The following is a 24,801-nucleotide window of genomic DNA, read 5'->3' as shown; positions in this document are numbered from 1 at the left end:
GCCCCCTGCACCTCTGGACCCCTTTACATTACACAGCACCCTGCACCTCTGGACCTCTTTACATTACACAGCCCCCTGCATAACTGGACCCCTTTACATTACACAGCACCCTGCATCACTGGACCCATTTACATCTCATAGCCCCCTGCACCTCTGGACCCCTTTACATTACACAGCACCCTGCACCTCTGGACCCCTTTACATTACACAGCACCCTGCATCACTGGACCCCTTTACATTACACAGCACCCTGCATCACTGCACCCCTTTTACATTACACAGCCGCCTGCACCTCTGCACCCCTTTACATCACATAGCCCCCTGCACCTCTGGACCCTTTTACACTACACAGCCCTCTGCACCCCTTTACATTACACAGCACCCTGCACCACTGGACCCTTTTACATTACACAGCACCCTGCACCTCTGAACCCCTTTACATTACACAGCACCCTGCATCACTAGACCCCTTTACATCTCATAGCCCCCTGCACCTCTGGACTCCTTTACATTACACAGCACCCTGCATCACTGGACCCCTTTACAATACACAGCACCCTGCATCACTGGCCCCCTTTACATCTCATAGCCCCCTGCACCTCTGGACCATTTTACATTACACAGCACCCTGCATCACTGCACCCCTTTTACATTACACAGCCACCTGCACCTCTGGACCCCTGCATGTTACACAGACCCCCTTCAGTGCAGACACCCCCCCTTAGTGCAACCCCCCCTCAGTGCAAATCCCCCCCTCAGTGCAACTTCCCTCAGTGCAAACCCCCTCGGTGCAACCCCCCAGTGCAAACACCCGCAGTGCAAACACCCCCAGTGCAAACACCCCCTTAGTACAACCCCCCCAGTGCAAACCCCCCTTAGTGAAAACCCCCTAGTGCAAACACCCCCTTAGTACAACCCCCCCCTCAGTGCAAACACCCCCCCCCTTCAGTGAAATCCCCCCAGGTGCAAACACCCCCCCTTCCCATTCTGTACCTCAGATCATCGCAGGCAGCGCCACAGCACATGGACAGAAGGTCCCCTCGGCCCCTATCCCTCTGTACACACAAACAGAGAGGAGGGGGCTGTGCCTGTGTGCCAACTGCCGAGCACCGCTAACAGCCCGTGGCTGTGAGAGGAGGGGATGGATGGTGCTGCGGTGTCACCCCGCAACCCCCCTCCTCTTGTACCGCGGTGCTCATCGCTGTAGTCGTGGGGGGGGCGCCCCCCACGTCAGCTAAAAAATTTTTTTTTTTTTAAATCGGGATGGTGTCACCCCTCTAGTGGGTGTCACCCGGTGCGGGCTGCACCCCCCTAGCAACGCCTCTGCATGTTGGTGTCTTTGGTGTTATCACGTTGAACAATAAAAAACAATCGGAATTCCTGGATGTGCAGCCATTTATTTTCTTATACGCGTTTCTCTCAGTACATTGCACCTTTTCTCATGCACTGGATAACTCATAGCCTGTTTACAAATTCTAGTACTTCCAAGCACCTGCACACCATCATTGCAAGATGTGTAGCTGTCTTGGAACTAGTTGGAAAATGGTGGCTTCCAACTTTATTATCACATTAGTGTATTATTTTGTTTTGTGCACCAAATGCTGTGTGCTTATGAAGGTAACAAGTGCTGCTTCAAGGCTTGTGTCAGGTACGTTTTAGGTTCCTTGGGAAGGAACATACTCTTGTAAAGATTTGTATACAGGAAGATTTTTATGGGGTGTAAAATATGTACCAAAATGTGGAAAGAGAAGCCCATGTATTTTTCTTTGTGGAAAGTAGTTGGCAAAAGAAAGGGTTTTCTTGTTGTGCTTTGCAGATCATTGTTGACACTACTACAGCAGTATTTAATCTTTTCTTGCATGCAAATGTTAGTTTAATCAAAGAAGGGTTGTTGCAATGGTTATATATTGTATTGAGTACTACAGATGTTTATTAATTCTGGTATAGCTAGTAGAAGTTAGTCACATTCAACTGGACTTGTTCTGTAATCTTGAAGATGTTTTGCTGCTTATTCAATCCACTTCCAATGTTCCAATGCGTTTCAGGAAGATAAACCTGCATTTTCATACATTAGAACACCTTAATACAATCACCCTTGAATGTATTGATAGTCCAAGAACATTATGGGGGTTGTGAAAGTTGTGGAAGCACCCTATTCTAGTTACATAATCCCATTTTTGGACTCAGGAAGCCTACACAGGTTTTAGTTTCTTCATTTGCATGGCTAGAGATATGACTTGGTATCAATTTGCTTGAGTAGAGAAGTTAACATTACAAAACAAGTGCAGTTAAATGTGACTAATTAATACAAGCTATATTATGACCTGGTTAAATTGGACCTTCACAAACATTACCTCTGGTATATTTATCTACAGAATAATGTATGATGGTATTATTAAACATGTAAATAATGTATAGGTTACAGTAGTCGAAAATGTCACTGTTATAGTTTGTGCTGACATTAATTAAGCTATTTGTATATATAAATAAACATATACTTCCTAAAAAAGCATGATTTTAAATAATACTAATATCTCTAACTAAAAACTTGTTATTGAGTTGATATGAATAGGGTTTTTTTTTTCCTGGGAGAAAGCGAAATACCAAACACTACCTTTTATGTTTTGACCACTATAAAATTGCACCTGAATTTTATGTTATTGTGTTTATGTGCTGTATAGTTCTGAAATAACCAAATGTCAGAATTTATTTTTACATACGTAGTTACTGCTTTAATAATTCATAAGATGTATCATAACTGTAGCTGTTACATTTTTGCATACAACAGTTGGCTTCCTTTGCCGTATGTTGTATATTTTCTATGTGTGTTTCCATCCTATTGTATATATATGAATATATATAAAGAAAAAGCATTTGGCTCTATTTTTATTGTTTTACTTTTTATTTTTTTCCTGCCTAGTTTTCTATATTTTTGTATATTTCTGTAATTTGTTTATTTTCTGGCTTTGTCTTTCCCCATCTCCCCTCTTTCAAATGCTTTTTCTTTCTTCAATGAAACCAAAACTAAACTACCATATCTCTCTGTGTTCTTTTTTTTCTTTTCTTTTTCAAATTATTATTATTTTTGGCATCTCCCCCTTCTTCCCTGTAGCCCGTTCTATATTTTCTCCTTAACTTTTCTCCATATTTCCAAAAAATGGGGTGAGATGCCTGTCACAAATTAAAAAAAAAAAAGAGACTTATGTCATAAAACCTGAACTTTTAAATTGTGGCATTTTTAGAAAAAGTTTTTTTTATATTTTTAATTTCTTTTTTTGTGACATTTCTCTAAACTTGTCGTTTATTCGTTTTTTCTTTCTTTCTTCCTCTGTCCCCTTCCCCACTACCACTCTGTTCTGATTTTATTCCCATTCCCAAAATCCGAAGTTCCAGCACATCTGACGTTAAGCAACCAAGGTACGGATTTAATCAACATTTCCTTTTTTTTTTCTAACCCTATCCCTAATTTTTAAACCCTTCATCCTGTCTTTCTCCTCTACCAAATTTCATTATGCCTTATCTGTGTTTCATAACATAAGTGTTTCATGCATCACTGGTTTCAACAAGTTCATCCATTTAGGAAAAATAGACACTTGAAGTAACTTCTTTTTTTTTCATCTTCATTACATTTTATTTTCCTTTTTTCTCCCTTTTCCTTTATACTTTTGTTCCTCTATCTATTGCTTTCCTGTTCCCTTGTTCTATTTTTTTTCCGCTTCTCTATCCCCTTGTCTCTTTCTTTTCCTTTCTCTCCCTCTCACATAATTTTTCTTTGTCTCTCTATTTTTCTCAATTTTTTTTTCTTTCTCTATCTCTTTCTCTCCCACTCTATTTTCCTTTTACTCTCTTTTGTCTCACCTTCTCTTTTTTCTTCCATCTGTCTTTCCTTCTTTCCTCTCTCTTTATTTCCTTTTCTCTCTTTGTCTCTTCCTATTTTTCGCTCATTCTTTTCTATGTAAAAAGGACAGAAAGCAATAATACACTAATGTTTCAAATGACATCTGAAAGAATTAATGGTTTTCAATATTATATGTGGAAATATGTATATAGAATTATTTGTGTAATAACATGATACAAAAGGCTATTGTGCAGTTATGCATACTAACCAGATATGTGCATTACATATATCTGCACACTAGTTGCGCTAAACTTTTAAATTCCAGTGTGCAGGTGGTTGTTTTAGTAGATTTTAGTTTTCCAACTAAGTCATCATTATTCTAACTTATTCTAACAGATTTTTATATAAAAAATCTTCTTTCTGTATTAAAAGAGAAGTATGGAAATATATATTTTTTTAATCATACTTGCCTATTTGGATGCAGCATCTGACACTCTAACACTGAGAACAGAGCGCTCAAAGACTGCTGATCGCTCGGTTCTCACAGCTCCCTGAGCAGAGCAGAGAGCTCACTAGACTGTCAGTCAGCAGCTCTCTGCTCTGCCCCCCTGCTCTCACTGGAGCGCTGGGCTGTGGAGGGGGTGGAAGCAGCCAGCTCAGGCTCTCAGGGTGCCGGTCCAGGCATGTGGGTGGATCCCGACCATATGGTCGCGATCTTGTCTGAGCCTGGACCGGCTTTGTGATGTCAGCCGACAGTGGGCTTCAGCTGCTGTCTGCTGAAAACATATCGATCTGCACTCCTGTGATCCACAGGAGAAATACAGCCAAACAAGCTTTGGCTGTACTTCTCCTTTTATTATCTGAATGTGTTTTCACAGTTTAAACCAGAGAGATGCTTTCTTCATGTACATTCTATAATATTCCAAATAGCAGTATATAACTAGCACATAGACTTAAAATGGATGTAAACCTGATTCATGAAATTTGAGCTGGGCACATATATCTGCAGTGTTTTGTTATATCCCTTCAAAGAGCTAAGTCTCGTAGCTCTCTCCTGAACTGTTCTTCTGTTTTCAGCCTGATAACTCCTGACAAATTCTCAAAAAGAGCCTGAAATTTCTGTCAGGAGAGGTTGCTAACATAGTTTAGCAGGGAGCTGGACCTGTTACAAAACACCTGAGGCCCCGTACACACGTCCGAGAAACTCGACGGGCAAAACACATCATTTTGCTCGTCGAGTTCCTTGTGAAGCTGCCGAGGATCTCGGCGAGCCAACTTTTCCCATTGACTAACGAGGAAATAAAGAACATGTTCTCTTTTTGGCCCGACGAGATCCTCGTCGGTTTCCTCAGCGAAAAGTGTACACACGACCGGTTTTCTCGGCAGAATACGTCTCCCATCGAGTTTCTGGCTGAATTCTGCCGAGAAACTCGGTCATGTGTACGGGGCCTGAGAGTCTCTGCCTATGTGGAGAGGGGGTGTGTGCCTTTCCTCCGAACAGCAATTTTAACTATCTTGGCTGCATGCCCAGACATCACACTCTGTGTTAAACAGGAAGAGAAAATCTCCTAACACTATCTGAACTTTCTAAACAGTAAATAAATGTGAAGACAGCTGATATACATGTAAAACTTTTGTAGGGAGATTTGGTTCATCCCTGTGTATCATCTGAGGCTGTTCACTTCACTGGGTGTAGGAAGGGTTTACATCCACTTTAAGATAACGCTGTAACGTAAAAGGCTTAAAACTCTATAACTTAAAATATAATGACAGACAGTAAGCATGTGTAGCACTACTCCAGAAGGAGCTGCTGGTTTAGATTTGGGCCTGCCGTTACCTTACTGTTCCATATGCTCGTTTCAGGGGTTCTCCTTGAGGAGTTGTCCACAAAAATGTCTGCACCAAACACAAAGTCTCTTTCACATTTTTTTATTGAACAAAATTCTCCAACAGACAGGTAGAGGGATGGGGAAAGACTCAGGTACCTTTGCTTTGCGGATCATGGGTACAACTTAGATCCAGAGGATTAATCCAGTTCCATACTGGATTTCAGCAACCACCAGATACTCTCACTGACCTAGCAGCTGGTGCGAAGCTCATCAAAGTCTCTGCCACAGACTTGATAAGTGTTGTCAAGCTGTCCCACGATCTTCTGCCACAAGATCGTGTAACCACTCACACACTTTGTATAGTTCTAATAAAGTACACAACTCACAGTGCCAAGAATCTTTCAGCCAGGCCGGCAGCACAGTGAGGTAAATTTGCCAGGATACATCCTTCAATTGAATCCCACTGTTTTAGCTTCCTCCCGTAGGAAGGTAGCAAATGACCATCCCTGGATTAGTAGGCCCCAGGAACTCCTGGGCCTACTCTCAGTTGCGATACCTCAGACCAGCCAGCCCAGAGGCCACGAAACAGCTCACATATCCCTGAGGCCAGGAGGGCCATCAGGTCAGGATCGGAAGACCCTGCCAATATGGCGTCTGTCCCTTAAGTACCCCTCCCCAGAATGCACAGGTTAACCACGCCCCCTGAGCTGCTTCTGGGAAAGAGATACCCAAGGTATCCAGCCTGCTGCCTTTGCAACCTTGACTTGTGGTAAGAGCGACACCCATCGTCAAGGGGAAAATTGTGCAACCCAGCTGAACAGAAACAGAACCAACAATTTAGCATAATCCTTTTGCTAAACTACAGCTCAGGCAACTAAAATTTAACACATAGCGCCTACTCAATGGGAGCATGGTGCTACACATGTATGAACAGAAGTGTAATGAGCAGTGGACAGAAAGTCAGCATAAGGTAGCAGCCTGAGAGAGACAGAATAGTAGAAATGGTGGCAAAATCATGACTTCAATATATTAAAAACTGGGAAATGGGATTGTAAAGAATATAACAAAAATTGAAGGATAATGTCTTTCCATTAATATCACAAAATCACGACTGTAAAAGAAAGAAAAACATAGAAAAATGTAATATGTTTGTAATAGAACTCAGAAGATCAAAAAGTGAACTTAATAAATCTACTGAAGAGCCCACGGGTTGATAAAGGAGGAATGAATAAAAATATAACTCTGTGATAATTCTTTGCAGTATCAGGATTCAAAGTAAGAATCTGTAGATAAAGAGAGAAAATGTTTAGTTTAAAAACTTGTTAGATATAATTCAATGAGCCAACAGTAGCATTTAAGAGAAGGTGGAAAACACTCCCATACATATTCACGTTATTATCATTATACAAGATATATATATAGCGCCAACAGTTTACACATCGCTTTGCAATATAAAATATACAGTTACAATACAATAAAATACAAGAGATTTAAGAGGGCCCTGTTTAGAAGAGCTTACAATCTAATCAGGTGGGGCAGCTGGTACAAAAGGTTGTAATTGTGGGGACTATGCTGATAGAAATGATAAAAGATTAGCTGGAGGCATGATATGCTTCCCTGAAGAAATTTGTTTTCAGGAAACACCTGAAGGTAGCAAGAGTAGGAGATAGCCAGACAGCCAGACAGCCAGAGGTAGAGAGTTCCAGAGGATGGGAGAGGCTCTGAAGAGGTGCTGGAGTCGTTTATATTGTAAAGCGCTGCTCATGCATGAGAGGAGGAGTCAAGGGAGCTTGAGAGCAGGAGATCTTGAGAGGAACACAAAGAACGGTTTGGGTGATATTTGGAGAAAAGATTGGTGATGTAGCTGGGGGCAGAGTTGTGAATGGCTTTGTATGTTATAAAAGAAGCATCGATATTGAGAAGACAACAGAGTTGATTTACTGAAGGAGCCAACCTTGTTCACTTTTAAATTACATTTTCATTTAGTATAGTAATGTATAGTATGGTTAATCCGCGCTATCCCCAAACAGTGCAATCGTGCAACAAAAGTGCCACCGTGTAAAAAATATTAATAATACTTTTCTACACAGAGACAATATTCCAAGTGTAACTCTAAACAAGTATAACTGGTGAAAAACAAAAAAAGTGACTAGTGAAAACACAAATATATACTGTACAGTAAATATATAGGAATTGCCGCCCACACTCAGCAATATGAGCTTGGATAGTGTAACGCCACTGGCGTTATCCTGTACAAAACTAGCGCAGCCTTACCTCATTCCATCGGCTGCACTCCTCTTTCTGCACTGGCCGCGTCACTTCCGCCTCGCCAGTGTTTGCGTTGCACGCTGGAACGCGGAAGCGCGCCCCAGCGTGCTCTGTCGTTTCCCGCGCTCCGTCGGCTATTTAAATTGCCAGTAATGACGGCAGGGTGTTCGCTATTTTGTGGGACCCCTGCCGTCACCTGGGACTAGCTGCCTCACGCCTAGATTGCTGCCAGCACCCCTGAACCTTTTGTGCTCAGTCCGGGAGCCTCACTGCCCAAATCACCACCACCTATAGAGGAACAGGACTTCTAGCCAGCATACTGCTACAGCGCTCCAGCTACTCCTGCATACTTCAGGATATCCCAGCAACCAGATTCCCCACTATCTGGAGACCACAGACCTACTTCAGGATTCTATCCATACTGCAATAACCCTCAGTTTCCAACAGAACCGCAAGTATTCTTTACATCAGTCTGTATCAGTCTAATGCCGCGTACACACCATCACTTTATGTGATGAAAAAAAATGACGTTTTTAAAAACGTCACTTTAATTGACTGTGTGTGGGGGAAAAAGTCGTTTTATGTCTTGTAAAAAACGACCAAAAAAAATTGAAGCATGCTTCAATTTTATGTGTCGTTTTTCAAAAGTGCACTTTTTACTTCACAGAAATTGACTGTGTGTAGCAAAAAACGTCGTTTTCTAAGACGTTTTTTCATCCACGCATGCCCAGAAGCTACTTATGAAGCGAGCTTCAATGGAAAAACGTGGTGGAACGTAACCTCACTTTGCAAGAACAATGTGAGAAAAACGATGGTGTGTAGGCAACTTCGTCTTTGAAAATTGAAGTTTCAAAAACGTCATTTTTTACTTCACAGAAAGTGTCGTTTTTTTTCATCACAGAAAGTGATGGTGTGTACGCGGCATAAGACTTTTTGCTTATTAATCCTCATGCTGCATGCTTGTGACTCAGTTACGCTCACAACAGAGTGCCCATAGATATTGCTGCTGCTTCTCTTACTATTACATTTCATGGACTGATATAATAATACTCATGTATGAATTAACCCTTAACCTAAGTATGCTTATAAACATAATCTAAGAAGATTCTTCTGCTGTTTTCACGTGCATATGAATGCTTATAAAGCAATAAGCTTTGTTGATTATTTTGCTTCTCGTATAGAGGTTGTGATGAATAAAACCCTAAACTCTTTGACCATATAAGAGAGTGAAGTAGTGGTTATATCTGAGAAACCTCCGCATCTGAGATCCAATTCAATCAAATAAAAAAATATAGCAGGAGTGTTACAGATAGTGATAACAATAAATATGAATTGCCGCACACACTCAGCAATTGTCACTTTAGAGTCCAAAAAACAATAGCTGCAAAGATTTGATTGGACACAGGAGCAGAGGTACAAATCTTCGGCTTATGCTTCCATCAGATAAAGATATATAAAATTGGCCATTTACCGACTCAGGTGGATCTCTGCTACGGAGATCAAATAGGCTCAGCATATAAGGGTTAGGAGTCTCCTTTCCCAGTGGACGCCTTGTACGGAGAAACGCAGTGTCAGGTGGAGCTAAGGACTCTGACATCATCACACTCCAGCTGGTTCGGCGTGAGCCGTGGCTGGTAGCCTTTTTTGTATTTGTTTTAACTTGGATGTCAGCAACCCGGTATTTTAATAAAGGGTGTCTTTTTGATTTACTGCACCATGAAGTTTCCCCTTTTTCTTGTTTTTCAATATGCCTAAATCTGCCCTATGAACGGCTTTACCTATCACAATCCCTGGAGGAGATAGTGTGTATTCCTGGGAGAAAGATCCAGCTGATCCTGGGATCGTTTTGTATCCCTTGGAGAGGTGAAAAGGACCGCTAAGAGTGTATGAATGAATGAATGAATGAATGAATGAAAAACTTATAAAGCGCGGCGCATGCGAACTGAATCGCTTCTGGGTGCTAGTTGTTCGTGTCTCATGACATCAAAAGAGCAGAGTTTTGATCTGTCTTCTGAAAGTCAGGTGGTTTTCCTCCAACCGAATGCTGGTTGGTAAAGCGTTCCATAGTCTCGGACCTTGGAAAGCAAACCTTCTTTCTCCTTTGGACTTGTATTTGGTTTTTGGTACCCTGACCAGATTTTGGTCGGTGGATTGCAGAACGCGATTCGAATTGCGAGGTTCTATCTTGTCGCAAAGATATTGCGGAGCCTTCCCATGGATGCACTTATGTGTCAGGCAGAGTGCTTTAAATGCAATTCTGTCTTTTACTGGCAGCCAGTGAAGGGTTCTCAGTGAAGGTGAGATTGATTCCCATTTTTTTTCCCAGTCACCAGTCTGGCGGCCGTATTCTGAACGACTTGCAGACGGGAGATTTGGTACTTTGGGAGTCCGAGGTACAGGGCGTTAGCATAGTCCAGTCTGGAATTCACGATTGTTCCCACCACGACTGCTACGTCTTCTTTGGGGATAAATGGAATAAGTCTGCGTAGTAGGCGCAACAGATGGTGCGCTCCGCTGACTACTGACACTATTTGTGCGTCCATTGTCATGAAGGTGTCGAAGATGACCCCGAGACTTTTGACTTTGGAGCTAGGGGTGATGATTTGGCCCAGAATGGGCGGGGGTGTCCAGGTTGTTGCCAGTTGACTCTTTCGGCTGGCGTGAAACATAAGGAGTTCTGTTTTTGAACTGTTGAGTTTAAGATAACTCTTTGTCATCCAGTTTTCTATCAAAGAGAGACATTTCTCTAAACTGGGATGATGATCCTTTTTGTTGCAGATGCGAAAATACAGTTGCGTATCGTCTGCATAAGAGTGATAGAGTAGTTCTTGGCTACTGATAATATCAAAGAGAGGGCGAAGATAGATGTTGAAAAGCACCGGTGACAGGGGGGATCCTTGGGGGACTCCACATGACACCGTGCGCTTTTCCGACGTGAAAGAACCCAATTTAACTGTTTGTGATCGGTTTTCAAGAAAGGAAGAAAACCATGGTAAATCACCTTCTGCGACTTCTGCTACCTTGGCTAGTCGCATCAGTAACAGTTTGTGGTCTACCGTGTCAAAGGCTGCGCTTAGGTCCAGCAGAACCAGGAGACAAGATTCTCCTTCGTCTGCGGCCTCGAGGGCATCGTCCCATATTTTGAGTAAGGCCGTTTCTGTCCCGTGTCCGGGACGGAAACCTGATTGTAATGGATCCAGTAGATTGTGGGTATCTAGATGCTGTTGCAGCTGTTGTACCACTACTTTCTCCATTATCTTGGAGAGAACATTTAGGCCTGTTATGGGACGGTGGTGAGTTGGGTCCTTGGGATCCAGGTTAGGTTTTTTCAAGATGGGCTGGATTGTGCCCTTTTTCAACAGGGATGGCACTGTGCCTTCCTTAAATGACTGGTTTATAAGCTGTGTGATGGGTGGTGCCAGGATGTCGGCACATTCCTTCAGCAGTTTGGTGGGGATGATATCATTGGGCGATGTGCTGTTCCGCAAAGCACCAATGATATTTTTTGTGGTATCGATGGAGATCGGTTCCAGAGTGAACTTTGTTGATTGTAGAGCGTTTCTGTGGGTGTTTTGTGGTTGATTGACGGTGGAGTTGAGGGGGGTATTGTTTTGCAAGATGCTTTCCCGGATTCTTTCAATTTTGTTGATGAAGAAATCCGATAGTTCATTACAGAACTCTTGGGTGTCTGAGTTGGGGACTTCAAGACATCCTGGATTCATGGTCTGGGTGACCATCTTGAAGAGTTCGCGGGGTCAGTTTAGGGCGCTGTTAATTGCCATAGAAAAATTATGTTTCTTGGCTTTGAAGATTTCTTTATGATATCGTGTTGTTATTGCCTTGTAGATGATGAGGTTATCCTCTGCAGGGCTTCTTTTCCAAGCGGCTTCCGCCCTTCTGCGCTCTTGCTTCAGAAGCGACAGCTGGTTGTTGAACCAGCCAGACTTTCTTTTTCGGATGCAGGCTTTGCGTTTCGGTGCTACTAAATCGGCTGACTGTAGCAGGGCTGCGTTTATGGCATCCAGTGTATCTGCGGCTGTTTGATGTGGATGGATTGTTTTGATTCTGTTTCCCAAGGTAGATTTAAAGAGTTCCGAATGGGGCTTCTTCTGAGATCTAGCCCAGTGTATTGTCACCGGCTTGGGTGCTTTTATCACTGGGGGAATTTTGGAGATTATGAAATTGATTGCATGGTGGTCTGTCCATGGCAATGGTTCATTTTCTAAAATGCTTATTTTCAGATTTTGTCTGAAAATTAGGTTGAGTGTGTGACCTGAAGCATGTGTTGGCCTGCATATAAGTTGCTGTAGCCCTAATCCCTCCAGGTGATCGATGCAGGCGTCCGCAATGGGATCCTGTGCGGAGTTGGCCCACAGATTAAAGTCCCTGAGCAGCAAAAGGTGTTTGCTGTTAAGGGTATAAGTGGATATAAACTCCGTTAAAGATGGCAAAAACTGCGATTTTGGCCCAGGTGGCCTATAGCAGAGGAGAATGTGAACAGTCTCCTGGGGGGAAGTTTGAAGTTGAAGAGTAAGGGTTTCCATGAATGGAAGAGGATTTTGAAGGGCTGGCTTAGTGATTGTAATGTGATTCTTGTGGATCACCGCCAGGCCTCCTCCTTTTTGCCCTATTCTGTTTTCCGTTATAATGCGATAGTTTTCTGGCACCAATTCTCCGAGAATGGTGTTGCAGTCGTCTGAGAGCCAGCTTTCTGTAATAAAGAGGCAGTCTAGATCGTTTTGTAGTAAGAAATCGTGGATTTCTAATCTGTGTTTTACTGCCGATCTTGTGTTGATCAAAGCACATGATATGTGCTTGAGCTGGGTTAAATAGTTTACATTTTTGATGGTCGATCGTCGATCGAATCTCAAAAGTTGCTCTATTTTTAAGGCCTTTTTGGTGACGGCTGGTAATGCTGTTGCGAATTGTCTCAGACCCCGAATAGAGTCCGCAGAGTATCGCAGATTAGCCATTGTCGCCAGTCACATTGTCGTCAGTCTTTCCTAATTGCGGCGGCCGCGAATGAGGCCTGGTCTGGCACGGATGCAGGAAGAGCCGCGAGACGCCGGACGTGATGGGTGGAAGACTGTCCAAGTGAGCCGTCACTCGTTGAGTCTTCTTGCCCCGATTGGTCCAGAGGAAGGCAAAAAACCCCAGGCGTGCTGTGCCAATCTGCAGCGATCGGGGGAAAAAATTCCTTCCTGACCCCTTAACGGCGATCGGTGCAACCCTGGATCAATTGGCTAGGGGGGTGTGGGGGGGGGGGGTCTTTGTCCTGTTTTTTTGAGCTGTGTCTGCAGCACCTGAGAGCTGGGAGGACCCTGCCTGGCTGCACTATCCCTGGGGAGAGCCGACTCGTTTGAGAGCGTCCTGCTCTCACTATCCCTGGGGTGAGCAGACTAAGATGAGAGCGTCTGCTGCACCGCTGAATCTATATAGCAAGAGTTCCAACTTTATTAGCTGCAAGCTTGTTCTGGATCAGTGATTGAAAAAAAAAATAATGAAGACTCCTGTCTTACCTCCTGTTTCAAACTCCTGGTTTTTAACTCCGGCACTTGTGAAGCCACCATCATTGGGAGCCAGCTCCTCTGGGAGCTTGTACAGCCACTTTATACTCACCTGTGAAGACCTGTGAACAAACACACACCTGTGAACAATTAAACCCTCCCCTTAATTAGCAGAAAGGAAAAAGAAAAAAAACTGTTTAAAAAGTGTCAGAGAAAAAGAGGGGAAAAAAAATCTGCAAGCAGAAGCAGATAATAGCCAACTCCTGGTTTTTAACTCCGGCACTTTTGATCAGAGAGTCCACATGTGAAGCCACCATCTTTGTATGATTCCTGCTGTTGTTTAACCCTCATATGTTGAGCCTGTGGGATTAACCCTTATATGCTGAGCCTATTTGATCTCCGTAGCAGAGATCCACCTGAGTCGGTAACCGGCCAATTTATATATCTTTTATCTGTTGGAAGCATAAGCCGAAGATTTGTACCTCTGCTCCTGTGTCCAATTGAATCTTTGCAGCTATTGTTTTTTGGACTCTAAAGTGACCATTTAAGATTATATTACTGAGTGTGTGCGGCAATTCATATTTATTGTTCTCACTATCCAAGCTCATATTGCTAAGTGTGCGCTGCAATTCCTATATATTTATATATTTGTGTTTTCACTAGTCACTTTTTTGTTTTTCACCAGTTATTTTTTAATATACACACACATCTTTATTTGCTTTTTAATGCGATTTTCAGGTTGCGCATTATTTTTACTTTATCATTTAGTATAGTGAATGAGGTGAAGCTACTGTAGGTGATCATTTATTTTTCAAAGAACATTTTTTAGCCTACACATTATTGGATGATTGAAACCTGCACAGCTTTATTCATTAAACCAAGTAAACATATATTTTACAAAGTGAATTGACTTCACTTTCCCAATCATGTGAAAGCAAAGCCGATGTTGTATTTTTTTTGTTTTCCTTGCACATGATTGGGTATTCTTTGCAAAATGATCTCTTCACTTTATTCACTTAACAAAATGAAAATACAATTTGCAAATTGAACATGCTCTACTCCTCTAGTAAATCAACCCTACTGTAGAGTATTCAAGTTTGCAATTCAGGTGCTTACTTTTGTATCAGTCATGTTTGTATTCTTTACACAGAGATGCACGGTCTATTTTGAAAAGAGAGGGTAAGAGGTAGGAAAAATGGTTTGCCTGGGAAGGAAAGGGAGTGACAGGGAGAGGTTTCCATGTGGGTTAGACTATGCCTCCATTGCAGCTGATCAGACACAGATAGGTCTAATGGCCAGGTAAACAAGGACCCAAATCCGGAAGTGATGAAATCCTTATCACTTCTGGTTTCTGGGGTCACAGACTGGGAGGAACAATGTGCGTTCCTCTCTCTCTCTGTAGTGCTGTCGTTGCCACCGGTCGGAGTGGTCCCAGGCTCCTCAATTGTATGTGAAAGCCCAGGAAAGGCGGCGGGAGTTGGGGGGGACCCCCTTCTGACACCTACAGAAGTGATCAAGTGGCTGGTCAGCCACTTGATTCATTTCTGCTTAAAAGCTCATAGCCAGGTGTAAATTTTGATACATGGATGATGCCGGCAGGGATTATATGTAACCATTTCACTCCCAGGACATCATATGACATCCACCCGTGTGAAGTGGTAAACATACAGTATATAAGAAAGCTGTAGATATAGGGCTAAACAAATACAAAAGGTAAAGAAAGACAATAAAACACTTTTAGTAACAGTAAGCATGTAAACATCAAACCCAAGGTTTTAAAGGAGGGCTGCACACAGGAATTTAAATCAGGTGAAAAATCGCTACATGCGTAAAGATTAAGTATGATGTTTTCCTGTGCAACATAATATGCTCAAAAAGCATATGGTGGCAGTAGCATAGTTGACACCTGGGTGGATTTGACTGCTCGGGCAGTATATGGGCAGGCTAGGGAAATAGAGTGGCAGGCAGTATAGTATCAGATTAAGGCAGCATAGGGTCAGGCTAGGGTTAGTGTCAGGTTTGGGCAGTAGAATGTTAGGCTAGGGCTGTATAGTGTCAGGCTAGAGCTGTATGTGATGACAGGGCAGTCAGTCACTTACAGCATGGCTGGTGATCAAAAACCCATGGGGCTGCTATTCCTCCCCATCTTCAGCTGCAAGATTAGCCATAATGAAGTAGCCAACTGTGAGAGAAGTGGAAGAGTTGGAAGCCACATCTCTAACCCTGCACACCAATTGGGGCTGCTTGGGGAGATATAAAGACCCCAAGAGACAACCTAACCTACTAAGAGGATATAGGAGGGTTATAGGCAGACCCCCATTCCCCCGCAGGGCCCCCTGCAGACTCGATTGTTGGCTTAGCTGTGGAGGAGTGCAAAAATATGCATTTACCAAATAGCTGCAAGAATAGGGAAAGTGCAGCTATCCCTGCCGCTTGGATCTCGGGACACAGCCCAGGACAAAGCAGTGTCTGTCTTGCCAAATCCAGGACTGTTGGCAAGTAGGTCATCCTGATACACATCCAGAGTGTAGATGCAGTACTGTGCAGTGTGGTGCTCTACGCTACAAAAAACACATCAGGTTCTGCTTTTTCATACTTTGAGATGCATTACAGTCTATTACATTTTAATGGGCTGCCTAACACAGAGTTTTGCTATGTACCCAGGGCTCAAGTCCTGCGGGAACGCGTGGGAACGGAGTTCCTGCACTTTTTTCACAGCAGGAACGCAGTTCCCTTTGCAGGACTAGAGCAGTCGATCCGCCCGAGCCGATCATTCACTAAGCGGCGATGCCCAGCTCGAGTCACTGTCAGGGGCAGGCGAACCTTAGTAATCCTTTATGTTACTGGCCACTTCCTGTATACGGATTCTTTGAGTAGTGTGCGGGTATTCCGTCACTTCCTCGATGCCGCAATGTCTCCTGGGAGCTTTTGTTATTGTTCCCAGGAGACATTGCGGAGGTCTGCCGCGAGTTATCACGGGATTTAGAAAGAACTTGCTTAAAGTTACTTGCACACTACCCGATGAATCCATATACAGGAAGCGGCCAGTAACATAAAGGATTACTAAGGTACAGTGGATCGAAAAAAAAATGCGGTTTAGTAATTATGCATATGAGCGTATCTTTTTTTTTTGGTGGGGGAGTGGATCTTGGGTGGGAGTTCCCACACTTTTTTCCCCCAGGACTTGACCCCTGTATGTACCATATGTACCACAATGAATTCAAACAGATTAATGATATATAGCTAGATTCACACATGTTGTCCTAACTTTGCGGCGGCGTAGCTTGTTTACACTACGCCGCCGTAAGTTAGCGAGGCAAGTACATGATTCTCAAAGTACTTGCCTGCTAAGTTACGGCGGCGTAGCTCAAACTGGGCGGGCGTAATGGCGCCTAATTCAAATTTAGCTGAGGGGGCGTGTTTTATGTTAATGGGGCTTGACCTGACGTTTTTGAAGTTTTTTTGGAACGGCGCATGCGCCGTTCGCCTACATTTCCCAGTGTGCATTGCGGCAACGTACGACGCACAGGCCTATTGATTTCGACGTGGACGTAAATCGCTATTCACGGACGACTTACGCAAATGGCGTAAAATTTTCGAATTTCGATGCGGGAACGGCGGCCATACTTAACATTACTATTCCATCTATTTGATGGAATAACTTTAGGCCTGCTAATGCGTTACGTAAACCGTGTATCTGTACTTAGTTGGGCGGGTGTACGTTCGTGAATAGGCTTATCTACTAATTTACATATTCTACGCCGACCGCAATGGATGCGCCACCTAGCGGTCAGCCTAAAAATTACACTTTAGGATACGAGGGTGTAAGACACTTACGCCGCTCGTATCTGAGCCTGATTTAAGCGTATCTGGTTACCAGAATACGCTTAAATTAGCGCTCATGCAAATTCTGACTTAGGCTGGCGTATCTACTGATACGCCAGCCTAAGTCTCTGTGAATCTAGCTAATAGTTTAAAGATCTATAAACACATACTGTAAAAAAAATACAGTAAAACCTTGGATTTCAAGCATAATTTGTTTTGGGAAGCATGCTTGTAATCCAAAGCACTTGTATATCAAAGCAAATTTTCACATTATAAATAATAGAAACTCAAATGATTCGTTCCACAACCATTTATTCATAAGTCATTCAGTCTATAGTCCATATAAAAAGATTATAGCAATGTGATAAATTGTGTAACCATAAAATGTCAATCCACAAATGGCAAACTCCCAAAGGGGAATTAGAAGCAAAATCCAGCAGGAGCCAGAGTATAAAAGAGAAGAGAGGCACCTCTAAGTGTAGCAATATGGTTACATTTAATGAAGGTACAACATTTGACAACTCACATGGTTGATGATTAAAAGAGGCACATTTAAGTATGCAGGGATCCGGGGTTAAGCAATCCACATAGACCGTCATCCTCACCGCCGGCTCTCACCACTGTCAGTCAAGGGCGGATCCAGAGTCTAGTCTCGGGAGGGGCACTGCCAGAAAATAAAGCCCCTTTCACACGTGCGGACCGTATGTCCGCTTTTTCATCCATCCGTTTGCGGATGAAAAAGGGACATACATTGGTCCCTATGTGATTGCGGGTGTCAGCGGATAAACATCCGCTGACACCCGCAATCACCCGCCTCCGCAAAGATCCGATTTTGCAGACGGAAGAAGATCCTACTTTTTCTTCCATCTGTGGATCGGATGAACATGGACACGCAGTCCATGTTCAACCGATCCCCCCATAGGGGAGAGTGGGGAAAAGACAGGGCGGTCCCTGCACAGTGTGCGGGGACCGCCCTGTCATCCGCCGGCTTAGCAGGGATCAACAGAGCGATCCCCGCTGAGCTTACGGAGCACACGGAGGCAGATCATTACTGATCCGCCCCATGTGAAAGGGCCCTTAGGTGTTGCTTACAGAACTGTATTTAACGTATCGTACAGTCCTAACCTGGTTTAAAACAGTGGCACGTTTATCATTCCATTAAATTGGATTATTACATTACAAACAGACAGGATAGGTTTAACCACATATAACTTTATTATTACAAAGATCATAACATGAAATACCACAAATATTGCATGGAAACCCTGAACATTTTTGCTCAATTGCCATGTCAGTTTAAAATTCAGTGTTAGAGTTATTGATATAAACAAATATTTTAAAAACTGTAAATATAAAAATAAATTCAGGTGGCCAGATTAAAGTACTGTTTGCTCTTCCGCAGCTACGCATTTAAATCAATATCCTGCATTACACAGTAATTAGAATAAACACTTGCTGACCAGCTGCAGTACATACAGTATACTGCAGCAGGTCAGCTCTATTGCACAAAACAACATACCTGTAGGCCATTTTGTGCAATAGCCAGTGATCTCCACCAGCCACCCATGATCGCTCCCCACAGAGATAGAACAGCGGTCTGCAAATGTAAACAAGGCAGACCACCGTTCTGTCAGAGATGAACAGAGTGATCTTGTGTTCCTGCTAACCAGGAACATGGATAACTCTGTTCATCTAGTGAGTCCATCCCCACACACAGTTAGCAAGCACCTCCATGGCACACAGTTAACCCTTTGATCAACCCCTGATGTTAACCCCTTCCCAGCCAGTGTCATTAGTATAGTGACAGTACATATTTTTAGCACTGATCACTTTATTAGTGTCACTGGTCCCCAAAAAGTGTCAATTAGGTGTTCAATGTGTCTGCTGCAATGTTGCAGTACCGCTAAAAATCAATAAAAAATATTTAAATATAAATGCCATAAATCTATCCCATAGCTATAAATTTAGCGCAAACCAATCAATATTGGGATTTTTTTTGTACCAAAAATATGTAGCAGGATACATATTGGCCTAATCTGAGGAAGACATTTTTTTATAGCAACAAGCAAAATATATTTTATCTTTTTCTGTTTATATCGCAAAAAAACGCAGAGGTGATCAAATACCACTAAAATAAAGCTCTATTTGTGGGAAAAAAAAGGACGTCAATTTTATTTGGGTACAACGTTGCACGACCGCGCAATTGTTAGCCAGTTAAAGTAACGCAGCGCAGTATCGCAAAAAATGGCCTGGTCATAAGGGGGTTTAACTTTTCGGAGCTGAAGGGGTTAGGATTTAACAAGTCAAGACTAAAAGGGCATTTTTTTTCCTTCCATAAATGGCACACATGTATTTTGCGATTTGACACATGACATTCATGAATTCTTTTACTCACTTATTTTGGTGCTCTGGTGAGGGGAGGGGCTCCCATGCAGGCGCAATGGAGTAGAGATGGATCGAATGAATCCAGTAATCTTCTCAAGAAGTTCTTCCTGCATTCACACCACTCTTTCTCTGCAGACTGTGCAAGGTGGAGAAGATGGAGGAGGTGGGGTGGGTGGAGCCAACACTAACTCAGGGGCGGCAGAGGCCTGTAGTGTGGAGAAGATGGATGGAGGAGGTGTCGGTGGTGGGTGTGGCCAACACAGTCAGGGGCGGAGAATTAAGAATGCTGGTGCTTACTGTGCAAATGTGTGCATTCATGCACTGTGCTATTAACTTCTAAACATCAGCCTCCTAATCTCTATTGCAAACACCCCGCCCCCCTCCATTTGAGGCTTCACTCTGTTTATTACGGACGGTCACTGTCACCAGCGCGGCAGCGCCAGCCACACCATCACGTTGGCTCTGAGACTGTGTCCGACGTGACTCACTGGCCGTGACGTCACTCGTTGCTAGACGCCAAGCGGCCCTGGCGTTAGCAACGAGTGCAAGGAAGGGGAAGAGTCTCCACCCACCTCCTCCTCCTCCGCTCCTGCTATCATTACAGCGTGCCTGTGCGCCGCTGCGTAACTAGTACTACACAGACGAGTCTCTCTCTCGAGGCGGCGCCGCTGATTGGCTGATGTGAGAGAGAGAGAGACTCGGGCAGCGGCAGAGCAAGCATTTAAAGAAAACCCCCCCCATCCGCCGATGCTGTCAGTATGCAATCATGACCGGAAAGTCTACCCTGCAGTAGAGCGATCTGAAAATGAGGCTTTAACCGCTCGTGGAAGGGACAACATCAATGGTGGTGAGGAAGATGGTATTTGTGGACACCTTTACCCTGAATGCCTGCATACTTGGATGTGCCCGTTTCAACCATGTGAGTTTCTAAAAGTTGTACATTCATTAAATGTAACCATATCGCTACACGTAGAGGTGACTCTCTTCTCTTTTATACTCAGTTGTTACATCACGCTACTCTTATATCAAGCCATCACTTGTATATCAATATAAGTCAAAATTTATTAAAACATTTTGCTTGTCTTGCAAAACGCTCTCATACCAAGTTACTCTCAAACCAAGGTTTTACTATATTATGTTTTGAATGATGGTAGAAAGGAGTCTCATACACCCCAAAAAGTGCCATAAAGTGCTTTAGTGCATAAATAATTAAAAATTATATACATTCATTCAGTCAGTCCATACATTATTCAGGCTGGTGCTTGTAAAATATTCCAACCAATGCTAGTGCTTTCCTCAGTGCTCCATTACCTTCAGAAATACAAACTCCTTTCCAAACAGGCAGACTTCTAAACTATTGAAGGTTATTACAGCATGGAAGGATAGAAACTACAAGCACGGCAGCCTCTGCCCAGATACATCTCTGCTACTTGAGTATATAAACAGCTCGATCAGATTCCTATGTCACCCATAGGGAAATAAAGATTCCCTGGGCCAGTATTGGCTAAAATCAACAATGTTTTTTTTAAACTTTCTGCTTACACAGTTTATATAGCATATCAATCCATCAGAATACTTTAAGGGACCACTGAAGTTGGTGGAGCACTGAGGAAAGCACCAGTAGTGGTTAGAATATTTCACAAGCACCAAGGTAAATAATTTTTGGACTGAATGAATTTATATAATGTTTAATTATTTATGCACTAAATCACTTTGTTGCACTTTTTTGGGGTGTGAAACTCATTTCTATGATCACTTGAAACTTATGAATTTATTGATGCGTTTATAGATCTTTACACTATACAGTTAATCAGTTTGAGTTCATTATGGGATACATGGAAGATATTTGTATTTTTCTCATTTAAAGTTTTATTGGGCACAACAGACAGGGAAGAACAAGTCCATCAATGAAAATTGTACAATAAGAACTGGTTGGTACATAAATCAAAAAGAAAATAACAACAACATCCAATATGAAAATAGCAAATTGGTTGGTGACGACGTAGCGCCAGTTCACCTAAATAAGACATAAAGGTACAACCATATGAAACATTGATATCGCCCCTAGTCAGGTGTACACAAACAAATGTTCCAAATAATGAAGAAGACAGAGAAGAAAGCATGAACATGAATAAAACCAGGTCAGGCTCAATAGAAATAGAGGAAAAAAAAGGGGGGGGGGCATTGGATGTGAAGATAATTGGATAAGGTTATGCACAGTTACATTAGCTCTACAGAGTAGGTCACAAAGGTATTATAATCTTAAAGGGAATCTGAAAACGTGCCAATAAAACCAGGTTTCACAGAATTTTTCCTCCTTACGGTTTAATGCGGCAGTCAATTGCAGGTTAATTTCATTCACAACAGCTATCCACTGACCAATTGAAGGGGGATCTGAGCATTTCCATTTTTGTGGAATACATATCTTAGCGGCATTATGGAGGTGGATCAGGAGGGATTTCTTATATCGACGCCCTGACATCGGGGTACGGTGAAGTAGGCACTGCGCCGGATCGTCTGCAAGTAAAATGTCTGTCAGTCTAAAAACCAAATGTTGAATAGCATTCCAAAAGGGGCAAACAAGCGAGCAGAATATGTGCAGTAATGAACCGTCAGAATGTTCACACTGCCAGCAGGAGGAGGGAACTGAAGGGTAGATCTTATGAAGGAGCGTGGGCACTATATACCAGTGAGTCAGTATCTTAAACCCAACCTCCTGGAACCTGCTTGAGATTGAGGAGCGGTGTGCAGAATACATTCTCTCTGGTATTTTGAGAAGGCCCGACCAAGGTCATTTTCCCACTTCCGTAAATAGTGAGGTACAAAGCTGTCCTGGGGTACAACCAGAATCCCATACATTAAGGACCGTACATGACGGAGGGGAGCGGGATCCAGGTAGAGCCTCTTAAAAGCAGATGCGGAGTGGCTAGTGGAGGGCACAAAATGCGAGGAGATTAGAAAATGTCGAATCTGTGTTGCTCGCCATCTATCCAGAGGGGGCGACAGCATTGCTTGAATTTCCTCAATAGTGCACCATCGACCCTCATGATGAAAGTCTTGAAACCAAAATCTGTTCCCTGACAGACTGGAAGGCAACTCCTGGGCACCAATGACTGGTGACAAAAGTTTGTATTTTTAATGTATTTATGGATTATGCATTTGAGCACTTAACTTTTTTTGATCAATTTATATTGAGTTGTATCACACATTTTGATTGATTTAAAGACACAGCACACTTATTGCTTAATATAATCTGATATATCTTGTTAATTAGATACCGAGTTGCAGCAGTCTTTATCATTATTTTTTCACATGGAACACAGATGATAGACAATATTGTCAAAATTAAGTAGAATTCATAAATTAGGATAGAGTTTTTTTTAAACTGTAGCTGTATTACTTTATTATACATTACTGTAAAAAAAGTTGTAAACAGGTGTGAAGAAATGCTGTAAATTAGGAATGCTTTAAAAATATATATATTAATTACTAAATCAAATCAATATTTGGCATGACTACCCTTTGGCTTCAAACCAGCATCAGTTCTTACACGTGCACGGTTTTTACAAAGGATTAAAGTGAGGTTTATGATTAAGCAATTATACGAAGCGGGTGCTATTGATCATGAATTTCATATGCAAGTTAAAACATGGTCCTTAAATGAAACAGAAAAAGCTGTGTAGGAGGAGGCTTAAAAATGGCCAATACTCCGCTACTTAGGTAAGGTTATAGAAGACTGTTTCATGTCACACATCACACACAATGGCAAGACAGAGAAGAGCAACAAGACACAAGGTACTGCATAAGCATGTCCCAGGTAAAGATTTCAAAGCGGACTGGAGTTTCAAACTGTGCTGTTAAAGCTCTTTTGAAGTGGTTGGCCGTAGAAAGATAATGCAGCAGATGAAAGATGCGTCATGCTTACTTCCTTTTGACATCAGAAGATGTCCAGCAGTGCCATCATTAGGGATGAGCCGAACCCCCCCCCCCCCCCGTTCGGTTCGTACCAGAACCTTCGAACGGACCGAACGTTCGCGCGAAAATTTAGTACCCTATTGACGTCAATGGCACTCGAACGTTGGAATTCAAAAGTGCCAATTTTAAAGCCCAATATGCAAGTTATTGTCGGAAAACAGGTTTGGGGACCTGGGTCTTGCCCCAGGGAACATGTATCAATGGAAAACAAGGTTTTAATAAAGGTTGTTTTTTCTGAAGTAGCGATTTTAATGATGCTTAAAGTGAAAAAAAAAAAAAATGAAAAAAATTCCTTTAACCCCCTTCCTTCCGGGCCATTGTAAAATGACGCCGGCAGGAACCCTCCCTCGATCCGGGTGGACATCATATGACGTCCTTTGTTCCCGGTGATCTAGCGCACGCGCCCACGGCGATTGCCGGTGATCACGGCAGGAGTGTGGATCTGTGTGTGTAAACACACAGATCCATGTCCTGTCAGCGGTGAGGAGACAGATGTGTTCCCAGTACAGAGGAACACACATCGGTCTCCTCCCCTTGTAAGTCCCCTCCCCCCTACAGTTAGAACACACTTTAGGGAACATTTTAACCCCGTCAGCGTCCCCTAGCGTTAACCCCTTCCCTGCCAGTCACATTTACACAGTAATCAGTGCATATTTATAGCACTAATCGCTGTGTAAATGTGAATGGTCCCAAAAATGTGTCAAAAGTGTCCGATGTGTTCGCCGCAATGTCACAATAAAAAAAAAATCGCCATTACTAGTAAAAAATAAATAAATAAAAATGCCATAAATCTATCACCTATTTTGTAGACGCTATAACTTTTGCGCAAACCAATCAATATACAATTATTGCGATTGTTTTTACCAAAAATATGTAGAAGAATACGTATCGACCTTAACTGAGGGAAACATTTTTTTTTTTTTTTTTTTTTTAATTGTGATATTTATTAAATAAAAAAGTAAATAGTGTTTTTTTTTTATTGTCGCTCTTCTTTTGTTTATAGCGCAAAAAAAAAAAAAACGCAGAGATGATCAAATACCACCAAACCAAAGCTCTATTTGTGGGGGGAAAAAACATAAAGATGTAGTTTGGGTACAGTGTTGCATGACCGCACAATTGTCATTCAAAGTGCAACAGCGCTGAAAACTAAAAATTGGTCTGGGCAGGAAGGGGG

General features: G+C 42.6%; 1 protein-coding gene across 13 annotated transcripts in view; it reads left to right on the top strand.

Annotated features, from left to right (window-relative positions):
* The window catches only part of NRXN2 (neurexin 2), a 2,907,124-nt gene that overhangs the window by 1,017,307 nt on the left and 1,865,016 nt on the right, over nucleotides 1-24,801 (top strand). For 3 of the 13 annotated variants that reach the window (XM_040327830.1, XM_040327831.1, XM_040327826.1), the window contains exon 5: nucleotides 3,388-3,417. The exons of 9 other annotated variants lie outside the window; for them this stretch is intronic. In XM_040327830.1, coding sequence (XP_040183764.1) covers nucleotides 3,388-3,417 — 30 coding nt within the window. Of the gene's footprint in view, nucleotides 1-3,369; nucleotides 3,418-24,801 lie in introns of those variants that run through there. One more of the 13 variants, XM_040327836.1, reaches the window with a different exon arrangement.

The sequence above is a fragment of the Rana temporaria genome, chromosome 11 (assembly GCF_905171775.1).
Source record: "Rana temporaria chromosome 11, aRanTem1.1, whole genome shotgun sequence".
Taxonomy (NCBI): Eukaryota; Metazoa; Chordata; class Amphibia; order Anura; family Ranidae; genus Rana; species Rana temporaria.
The sequence above is the reverse complement of the archived record's forward strand: the minus strand, read 5'-3'. Positions and strand labels throughout refer to the sequence as shown.